Genomic DNA, 11,880 nt, shown 5'->3' on the forward strand with positions numbered 1-11,880 from the left:
ATTCAAAATATTTTTTATACATTTGACAACTTTCTCATTATGCACAAAGACGTCTTTGTCCAATCTGTATCCATTTATACATGTCTGTCCAATCTGGATCCATTTATACATGTCTGTCCAAGGTCAAAAGCTCTTTTGTGATACTCTGGGGGTTTTGATGGAAATATGCTGTTTCCATTGAGCCTTACCAATGCAATTATAATTCACACAAAGACAGACAGACAGTGTGGTAAAATTATAGGCAGAGAGGTTAAATGGAATTGAGGCCCACATACACGCGCGCACACAGACATTCGTATTATGCTTTATGTGTTCGGGGCTCATCTCATTCATACTTCTGCTTGTGTTCTTTTTGCAGATGACAGCATGTGGCCCGTCCGGACAAATGTGACATCACTCTGAGGTTGTGAGCTCACTTCCCCGCCCGTCGTCGTCGAATGTCCGTGGTTTGGGGTTGAAAACAAACGTGCTACGGAATAAAACAACATCGAGGCCAACCAAAAGGGACCGGCTCACCCGTCCAACAGCCTTCCCCTTTAAACCGAAACATGGAGACCCTGTCCCAGGACTCCATCCTGGAGTGTCAGATCTGCTTCAACTACTACAGCCCGCGGCGCAGGCCCAAGCTGCTGGACTGCCGCCACACCTGCTGCTCCGTGTGCCTGACGCAGATGCGCAGCAGCCAGAAGGAGATCCGCTGCCCGTGGTGCCGCAGCGTCACCGCGCTGCCCGCCGGCCTCTCCGTGTCGCAGCTCCCCGACGACCCCGACGTGGTGGCCGTCATCGCCATCCCGCACGCCTCGGAGCACACGCCCGTCTTCATCCGCCTGCCCAGCAACGGCTGCTACATGCTGCCGCTGCCCGCCACCGCCAAGGAGCGGGGGTGCGGCCTGCCGGGGGACGCAATGACGCCCATGGGGGGCTACCGCTTCCAGAAGGGCCTGACGGTGGTGGCGGTGCCCGAGCAGCATCAGCAGCGGCCCCTGGCGCTGGGCATGGCCCTGGAGGGCATGGTGGGCATGGGGTCGGTCAGGGGTCTGGAGATGGGGATGGGCGGGGGGGTCTTAGTAGGAGGAGGAGGCGATGTGGAGAGGAGAGGAGGGGGGGCGGCGGTGGGGGTCGTCGGAGGGACGGGCAAGGGGTCCACATGGTCGGGCGTGTGCACGGTGATCCTGGTGGCGTGCGTGCTCCTGTTCCTGCTGGGCATCGTGCTGCACAACATGTCGTGCATCTCCAAGCGCTTCACCGTCATCTCCTGCGGCTGAACAAGAGAGAGCGAGGACGAGAGAGAGTGGACGGACGGACGGACGCCCGGGTAGTGAAGTGAAGACACTTTGTGTTCACTGGTATCTCTCATTAGAACTTCACCTCGCCAAACAACAGACAAGTGACGGAAACTCTCATGGCGCTACAATGCCACCATGTGGACATTAAAGCCCGACCACGGAACCTTTTTACGTACCATAGGGGTTTTATTAAGAGACCGAAAACATGCCACCGATGATATTTTAGGTTTTTTGGTTTCAAAAGAATTCAAATTGTAGCAGAAGCAGAAAGTGCTCATTGTGCAGAATGTCCCATTTCACGAGTTTTGTAATATGTTTTTAAAATGTTTTGAGCGCCAATGCAATCTCGTCCATCTGGTCCAGCCTGCTCTGAGGATGGGACCGAACACACATCCACAAGCACCGAGGAAACGACAGAGACTATGAGAGCGAGAGAGATGGATAGATAAATAGATTGATAGAGGGACATTAGAAGGAAAAGATGACAAAACAAAAACAACAAACTGGTAATCAAATCCGTCATTGCGTCCCTTTTTCGTATAAGTCTGAGGAAACTGTGGAACGTGGGTTACACAATACACACGCAGGCGCGGCCACACGCACACACACAAAAGGCCCTCAGCCTCACATGATGCTTTGCTGACCCTGACCACCATCCCCCCCCCCTCCAGGCTCTGTTCTGTCCATTCGTATGGAGAGAAGGACATAAGAATGACCTTGTTGAGTGTCTGGCTGCAGGACTGTATTATCAGCTTTGACTCTGGGGTCTAGTCCAACACACATTAACACACTCAAGACACAGATGGTATTGACAGTTTTGGTTTGATGCACTCACACAAACACACACTCACACAAACAATCTGCCGTGCATTTGTTTAGCTGGGCGGTTGATAGAAATCTGTCAGTAAAATCATGTTCTCTCTGTGTGCGTCCACCATAGCTGCAGTACACAACTGTATGTGAAGAGCACATGTGAGACAGTCAGACTTTAGAACCAAACCCCTCTTTGACTGTCGTATTCTATTCTCCTAGCCTCTCACCAGTGAGTGCGGAATCGCCTTCGCGTTTGAGTAAATGGTACAGTAGTTTCAGACCGCAACGGAGGGGCGCCTTCTCAAGCGAACTTGAGCCACAAGAGACCACACCGAGCATGCTAAAGTGTGCAAGTTGCCGTGTCGAACGTTGCCAAGTTTGCTTAGCCGACTCAGCCCTGTTTGAGTTGCAACCCGATAATAGACACAGAATAGTAAATCATGTTCTGGCGAGAGCGTTTACCCCGACTGCCACTCAAAGTGGCCACTGGAGGCGGGCACGGTGGCACAGTCGCTAGTGCTGTCGCCTCACAGCTAGAAGGTCCTGGGTTCGATTCCCGTTGTGGGCGCTGGGGGCGTGTTCTCTCATCCACGTCATCAGTGCCCACTGCCCATACCCGAGGCGAAAGGGCCTTTCTGTGTGGAGTTTGCATGTTCTCCCTGTGTCCCGGGGTAGGTACCCTCACAAAAAACATGCAGCAATCCTGGTCTCTAAACTACCCTGGCCTGCCTGATGGAGGGGAAAGGAACTGGTCGGAATAACGTGTTCCTTCCATGCGCTACGTCCGGCTGGGGAAACTCTCCCCTGTCAGGTGAAAAGAAGCAGCTTGGACTCCTCATGCATAGAAGGAAGCATGAGGTCAGTCCGCTGCCCCCCCTCCCCAGGTTGACAGAGGAAGTGTAGCGCCCCGGATTATATTAGATAATTGACACTAGGTGAAAAAATGGGATGCAAAATCGTGTGATAAAATTTAGATTAAAAAAAACAAAGTGGCTACTGGCCAATCACGGCGCGTCCTTAGTTAAACATGAAGGCGATTCCACACTCTCCTCAACATGGTTTCTGCAGTGAGATGTGTATGTTTGTTGAGGTATTTGGAATAAATCACACACACATACACAGGGTTGGATTCTATGCTTTTGATATCTCCCCTATTGTCGTTCATTTTGATTTGATTGCCGGTGGGGATATATTTTATGCCTGCTTCTGGACAGATTAAATACATACAGTAGGCCAGTGTTCCCAAAGTGGGGTCCAGGGACCCCTAGGGGTACTTGAGGGTTAGAGACAATTAGAGATGGAACCAAATGGACCCTTATGGGTCTGTAATTCAAATGTACACTCTCGGAGTTAAATTAACTGTGGTTTTACAATATAAATTGGGGTACCAGAGATAGAAATGCCATTAAATCGGGGGTCCGTAGCATAATGCGTGTGAATTTGGGGGTCCATGAAATTAATATGTTTCGGAATCACTGCTAGAGCCGTAAAAATCCTCCCTTATTGGGGTCACTATGGCATATGTTTTCAAATGGGGGGTCCGTGGCCTAATAAATGTTGATTTGGGGGTCCTTGACACGAAAAGGTTTGGGAACCACTGCAGTAGGCTACGTAGTCTGATATGTTTGATATACAGTATGTCTGATATCACAATAAAATACATTAAACCATTTATGTTAACCACATTAACCCTGGCATCTCTGTTTTGGGGACATTAATCCAAAGTTATCTCTTTTTTTTCAAAATAGTGATGCGACACGTGAGCTTGCCGATCGATATTAGTATTTTTGTTGAGTGGTGCAACCACTCCCTTACGGAGCTATGTGTGTGGGTGGCTGGCAAACACACACGCACATATTAACTGTATATATGATGATTTCGGGTGTGCCAGTACAGTGACAGTACAGCACAGTAGAGGGTACAGTAGAGGGACCCCCACACAGAACGGGGCCGGCACCCTGGCCGTGGTCCTGTGGGTCTGGAACTTCCGGGGACCCCCCGGGGACCCCCGCACGGAGTTGCACCACTCACTTCACACGGGTGTGATTTTTTTTTTACAAATCGAACCCTGTGTGCATGCATACACTGTATGATACACACGCATACTAGTGTAGACATGCAATATGTGCGTGTGAGCAGACACGCACACAGTCACACACACAGTTTGAACCCACAGAGGACAACATTATTTGTGCCATGTACACATGGTAGACCTACATCATATTTTGGCATAACCCAAAAGCACAGGTGTTTAAGTATTTAGAAGTAGGATGCTGCTGACACTGTACATTTTTAGACGCATAGCAGCAACCTTCGTCAAGCCTTGAGTGGGAACTCAACCAGAGATACAGTATACTTAACAAAAACACCACTCCGTGGGGACGGATTCGATCTGTTGTCTTTATGACAATTACGGGGTTTTTTTCTGGCTGGTTTGCCTTCCAAGAACTATAGATCATCTAACACAAAACCCCATCAAAAACATATAGGAATGGCACTAAAAGAAAAATAGCCTTAAAGCCACTGGAAACCCAAATCCACCACAGCCTTTAATCCAGTGGGTCTCAAACTCTGAGAGTCTTTGAAGTCTTCTCTGAGAGTTTCAGACCTGTCCATTTGGAAATCTGAGGGTCCCTCTAGAACCACTGATTTAAACCATGTAATTTAGGGATTTTCTTTGTCCCTAATGTTCCCCCAGAATATGTTGGATTTCAAGTGGTTAATCAGATGTTTTTGGCTATTGATTTTGTTCATAAAAAACATGGTTGCCCTAAATAGTCGATCTACAAGCTCAGAAGCCATCACAATGTTGTGAGCTTGAATATTTGATTTGTTGTGTTTAGTTCTCACTTGTATGGATGGTTCCCAACACCCAAACGATCATATTATCATATCATCAGATCATATTATTGTCTCCCTGGGACTTTTCTTTTGCCATTTTTTAATACTTATTTAGAAAATCTTTTGAAATAAAACTGGATAAATTTGATATTGGATATTAGCAACCCATAAAAATGGGTCCGTGACCCAAACCAGAGCTGTTTGGGAGGCTCTGGTTTAAATGGTTGTTGAGATGGTGGACTCTTCAACTTTGACTAGGTTCACCAGCACCGCCCACCCACACACACGCACACACACACACAATCTCTCTCTCTCTTCAATTCCCTTCATCTTCATCCTGTCTTTGATCTACACTCTACAGTATGTATGTGGGGGGTGTGCATGGCTGTAGTACATGTGTGTGCATTTGGAAGTGTTCTAAAAGAATATTCGATATTGTGTGCGTGCGTGTGCGTGCGTGCGTGCGTGTGTGCGTGCATGGTTAAAATATAAGGGAGACATCTCATTCTCGACCTCCATATACTGTTTGTACTTAAGTGGATTGAATGGAGACATCCGCGGTCGCCACTTCGTCGTTCACGACATCCTGTTTGTAAAAGTGGCATTATTTTTGCAACTGAAGCTGTTTACTATTATTGTCCTTTGGGAAGTATTTTTATTCTCACAATGTTGTTTTCATTTTGTGCCGGCAGACATTTCAATGGCTGCTATTACTCTTATTTTGTAAAAAGAATAGTGGTAAATCTGACTGTTGTTGTATGTTCTTATTGAATTATTCTCACTCTGCCTCTCTGTTAACCTCTTGCTGTCTGAGAGCGAATCCATATATTAAAATTGGCTAATGGGAGGACCATCACGCTTATGGCATTATGAATCAGCCATAACCATTATAAGGAGTTCCAAATCATGGAGTTTGTTGTCTCATCGTCATGCCATCAAGCGCAAACAAATCAGTCGGCATGTTTCTGTTTACCTACATCCGCACACAATGGGATTATTGTGCGGCACAATTTGTATTTGGAACAGGGACGATTCTTCACTACGAATAAAATAATCAACTTGTATGAATGAGGCCATAAACTATAAGAAATGTTTTGATGCAAAATACAAATTTTAGTATCGTTTGTTCACTTTTGAGAACAACCTCCCGTTACACGGTTAATTGGAATGTTCAAAGCAGCCCGGGTATGATGACTTTCCTGCAGAAGCTCATCTGTAGTCGGTCTGAATTCTAGTGTGTACATGCTCAAATTGATCTGAAATGTATCCCCATTCTTTAATTATATGTGGATTTCTGAATTCAGACAGTGTAAAGAATTGCTGAACCACCTGTTCTCTCCTATACACCGTCTCCCTCCCAGCTTTCCTACTGCCTCTCTGTCTCTCACAGTTTTGTTCTGTTCAATGATTTGTATTTTTTTTTTACATGTACCACTACCTACCAACTCTGGGACCTGATACAGTATCTTATCTATAAATGCACCAAGTCTCTGTGTGTACGTATGTCTGTAATTCACATAACTCGAACCATTCGCCAAACTCTAAACAAATTCGACACACACGTTCCACACCCCCACAGGGAGTGCAATCCCCGGTGTCGCGTCCGTCGGATAGCCGGTTGTCCAGAACCAGCACAAAAGATCCTGCCCGGGCTCTGGACCTGATCACCCCTATATCTCCATATATGGAGATATGGCCTGTTCTGACATCACAACACTTCATATTGGGCCATGCTGACTCAGAACTCCATATATAGGAATAAAGGGACACAGAGAGATAGTTACAGAAATCTCCATATATGGGCATAAAAGAGACAGATGGGTGGAACGGGTACTCCGACACGGGTACAACAGGTATTGCATAGCCGGGTGGGGCATGGATTTCCAACTTCCATCGTTACCGACTCGGTGCTCCACAGCCGGGCACCGGTCTAGTAATTGACTAAGAACACTAAGGGGGTATTTGCCACATTTCAACACTTTATTTGTACAATTATATAGCGATTATATCAACAATTCCGTCCATCCATTATTTCGAGACAAAGATATATTTGTTTTGACATGAAACAACGGTAGGCCTATGTTCCTTTAGAGACAGGAACCAGTTGAAGGTGTTGGAGGCAGAGATAGATGGCGCTCTTTGTTTACTGTGCCTGTGTGTTTGTCAGTGCTGTAAACCTTCCTGTCGTAGTTCCTGCTTGTGTCATAGGTCAAAGGTCAAAGGACAATGGCTCAAGAAGTTGTTTTTGGTGATAACATTAAAGACACACTCTGAATCTAAGCTGCACTGTCTTTTGTTTCTCTTCATGACAAGATGATTCTGACTAATAATCACGTACCCTACATTTTATCAGCTTATACCAGCAGTGGTGAAAAAAGTACTCTCATTTCTTACAAGTAGAAGTATAAATACTGCAAGTGTAGAAACATTCTGTGACAAGTAAAAAAGTCCAAAAGTAGAAAGTACTCATTATGCACAATATGTCAAATTGAAAATGTATAAATTGTATGTATAGTATACACATCTTTTGAAAATAGCAGATCTACAAGCTCACGCATTGTGAGTTTGTAGATTGTCTATTTTCAAATGACTATATATGAGAGAGAGAGATAGGGGGGGGGGGGTTGAAGTCGTAATGTATGATAATCCAAATATACAAAGTATGTAGTGGAATAAAAGTACAATATTTGGATCTGAGACGTAGTGTAGTAGTATTGGAAATTGGAAATACTTCGGAATTGTAGGCCTACAAGTACAGTACCTACTTAAGTAAATGTATAGTTACTTTCTGTTAAATCCATGTTAAATGACAGGACACGGGACACAGCTAGTAGCTTGTACAACACTTGTTTACTAGTCACCGGAAGTCTGATGCATGCAAAGCATGCTGGACCTTGTAGTCTATCGCATACATAGCCCTACTGCCACACTTTCCACCACTGGCTACAGTGTCGGTTCAGGATAAAGACGAAGCCTAGAGCAGCGGTGCACAAACTGTGTGTTGTGAACCAAACTTAAGTCTCATGCAGGAGAGCTGAGCAGGGGGGGGGGGGGGGGGGCTCAGGGGTAGAGTGGCTGTATGGTAACCGCAAGGTTGCCAGTTCGAACCCGGGTTCCCCCAGAGCTAAGGTGGTTGCACACCGGCCGCGTTTTTCGGAAAACCGATGGAGAAACGCCGCTAAAAATCCGAATTCGCATCCGATTCGCGCCCGGTGTGTGGAGACCTTTAGTGTCGAAGTGTCCTTGAGCTAGACACTGAACCCCTAATTGCTCCTAATGTGCTGGTTGGTGCCTTGCATGGTTTCCGCCGCCATCAGTGTATGAATGTGTGTGTGGATGGGTGAATGTAATGCACAATCTATATAAAGCGCCTTGGATAAGGGCGCTATATAAATGCACCATTTACCTTTTTATATGTATTGGCTCACAGAATGATGTAAAGCAACAACAGAGTGACATGTTACTAAACTCTGGCAGGGGTTCCCAAACTGGTGTGTGCACCCCCTGTGGTGCGCGAGCGCCTTCTAGGCGCAGAATATATTTGTCATAATATATGCCATATTCAGGTTCATATATGTGCATATAATGTGGATATATGCACATCTATGTGTGGATATAGGAAATGTATGTCTCTATATAGCTTATGTGACATATAGGTGGCCAATTTTGAATAATTATGTCACATGATAAACATATAACATATATATGTTTATCATAATGTGACATATTATCCGCATATATAGAAAGATATGTTCATATAATATATTTCATTTCCATGTGGAGGGGTGCGTTGGCTAGGTCGGGAGGTAACGTGGTGCACAGTGTTCACGTCTTACAGTATCCAACATTGTTGTTTTGAGCCACGGACCCCCCATTTGATGACAAATGACTCCGATCCAAGACTTATGCTGCATTCCCATGGAATCAGGTGAGCGGTAGACGGCAAACCGGAAGTCATTTTAGTGGAGGGGAGCAGGACGGTAAACGGAACAGGACGGCACGGCAGCCAGAACCGGCGACGGTAACGGCAGACTGCATCAATGTTAAATAAAAATATTTAATCTTTTTACCGATCCGTGCCGTCCAGCAGGTTTTTGCTGTTTGCCGTCTACCGCTTGCCTGATTCCATGTGAACGCAGCATAAAGAATATTTAATATTTTCTCCACAATTCCATGCTGTATTTATGTCAGTACCATTAGGAGAGATAACAGGCAAACATTGATCAACATAACAATTCTTCTAGATTCTCTAAGACTTCTTGTAAATTAAGTAATGCAAGTGTTTAACAATAATTGAACTCTTGAGAGCGTACAATTAAACTTACGGGTCCATGGTTTCATTTTACACTATCAGCAGTATAAAGATCTATAAGGGTTCATTTGGTTACCATTTACCAACTCTCAATCATTTTGCTGGAGACCACCTGGAACCCCCTCACAGACCACTGGTGGTCCCCGGACCACTGGTTGAAAACCACTGGTTTAGCTAATACTCTGGGAGGGAGAAGGGAGGGAGAAAGAAATTGCAGAGACAGAGGAAAGAAGTAGAAAAAAAATGTGTGAAAGAAAAAGTGTGTTGGCCAATGTTGAATGCTACAATTTTCAGCATAAGGAAGACTGAACTTGAAGTGAGTGGCTGTATGTGACTGCATCATTGCACAGTGCTGTGAGAAGGGCAGCCATCAACACAGTTGTTGATATTGTAGATGAAGTTAGCCTCTTCAGTTAGCCTAGCCAGTCAGCCTAGAGACAGTTAGCTTCTCCAGTACAGCCAGGCTAGTTGGCCAAGAGACTAGAGACCAGACCTCCCAGTCCCATGACCTGCTGGAACTGGCCCTAGTGCTCCCGGTGACCTAGAGCTACCGGTGACCAGGAGAAAGCCAGGTAGTTCCTCTGGCTACAGAAAGAAGATTCAGTCACCCTTGGCCTTAGCCATTCACCATTCCAGTTACAATACTCCACCAAGGTTTTGAGATGCAAACTACACGTGAACTCTGATGTTGTGAGTACTCACCTTTATTTTTGGCTCAGTTAGAGTGGATATAAGTCTCTCTCTCTGTGTGTGTGTGTGTGTGTGTGTGTGTGTGTGTGTGTGTGTGTGTGTGTGTGTGTGGGTGCGTGGGTGCGTGCGTGTGCCCAAAAGTTAATTAGGTTTTCCAATGAAGGTCTACTTTGGTTATTCAAGGGTAAATGTTTTATATTGATTTATATTCTAAAAAGTTCATTTAGGACACAAAACCAATAAAGTAATTTGTTTGGGGGGTCTGTTATATTTATTTTTGTATGACACCTTTATTGTATCTCCCCCCTCAATTTCAAATTTTCCTCTTTAGTTTAATAAATTGGCAGACAATTTTTGAGGAAGTCGTTGTTTTGTGGTTTATTTTAGGTACAACTAACACCAGTCAAATTCATAAAACAGTCAAGATTAACTTTACTGTTGATTTACTTTAAAATTGATGCACATTTTATTGCTGGAAACATTCTGGCACTGTAGTGAAAACACATTGGACAATGGATATCTTTAGCAGTATTTATTATATATTTAAAAGGGGATGTTTCTCTTTATTCATCAGGACAGACAAATGAGTATTTTGTACAAACCTTGTAAACTTGGTAGTCGTGAGTGCTGAAGGGAAAGTTTAGAAATGTCCACCTAACTCGTTGCCGACATAGGCTGCCCGGAAGTCCATATTTGGGCCACGATTATGTGCTACGTCTTTGTTACGTCACGCCCAGAGCATATATCACGACATTACTATATTCGGAGCACAGAACGCTTGTTGACACGGCCTGAATAGACCTTAGTGCACAAGTATAATCAAACGTCCATCATGATTAAACAACATTTAGAACGTGCCAAGGAGAAGGTCTACATGTATAATCAAAACTTCAATGTCATTAAGCAGCATCTAGAACTCGCCAAGGAAAAGGTTCACGCGATGAAACAGAGCAGCGATGCTGCGGAGCAAACAATTAAAGCGATGGAGGAAGAAAGCACAGTGAAGGACTGCCAATTCCAGGCCATGCAGAACACCACCCTACAACTCCAAAACAGGTTGAAGGACAAAGAGCAGGAAATTATTGGCCTCAAAAAGTGTCTGCTGTTCAGATGGAAGAATACAAGTGGGCCTAATCTGAAAAGGAAACAAATGGCACAGAACACGAGTGAAAAAAAGTCAGAGGAGGGGGACGAGGAGATCACCACCATCAAACAGAAGAACGAACAACTCCAGAGCCAGCTGGACCTCATCGAGGAGGATCTGAGATCCAAAGAGGCCTATTGGAACGTCGAGCTGGAGAGATTGGGGACGGAGCGGCAGGGATTGGCCGGAGCGAACGAAGCGTTGATCGAGAAGAACGTGCAACTCCAGAAACAGCTGAACCTCATCCAGAGCATACTGAGAAACAAAGAGCCTCGGCCCATAGATCAGAGGATGATAGCTGGTGAAAATGAGGTTTTGACTGGGCAGACTAGGCAAATCCAGAAACAAATAGACCTCGTCCCGGAAGCGCAGAGACCCAAAGAGCTTCATTTGTACTTGGAGCAGAAGAAATGGGAAAAGGAGAGACATGCACCACTTGGTGAACATGAGCCTTTGGCTGACCGGAGTGTGCAGCTCCAGAACCAACTGGATGTCGTCCAGGAAGAGCCGAGACCCGAAGAGCTTCATTCAAACTTGGACGAGCAATTGGGGGAGAAGAGACAGGGACTATCTGCTAACAGTGAGGCTTTGGCCGAGCAGAATGGGGAATTACAGAACCAAGTAGACTTTGTTCAGGATGACTTGGGACCCAAAGAGCTCCACCCGTCCTTGGACGATGAGAAATTGCGAAAGGAGAAACAAGGACTAGCTGCTGAAAATGAGACTTTGCCCGATCAGAATGGGCAACTCCAGAACGAACCGGATCTCGTCCAGGAGGAAGAGCTGATACCCGA

The 11,880-nt window shown here is 45.4% G+C and overlaps 1 protein-coding gene across 1 annotated transcript; it reads left to right on the forward strand.

Moving 5' to 3' along the window:
- Positions 1-548: 548 nt before the first annotated feature.
- Positions 549-1,265, forward strand: LOC306912780 (E3 ubiquitin-protein ligase RNF152-like; the record flags this gene model as incomplete). The annotated part of the gene is made up of 1 exon (XM_079489239.1): positions 549-1,265. The coding sequence occupies one exon, from the start codon at positions 549-551 to the stop codon at positions 1,263-1,265; it is 717 nt and encodes a 238-aa protein (XP_079345365.1).
- Positions 1,266-11,880: the final 10,615 nt, after the last annotated feature.

This window comes from Electrona antarctica, assembly GCF_951216825.1.
Source record: "Electrona antarctica genome assembly, chromosome: 20".
In the NCBI taxonomy this organism is placed as follows: domain Eukaryota; kingdom Metazoa; phylum Chordata; class Actinopteri; order Myctophiformes; family Myctophidae; genus Electrona; species Electrona antarctica.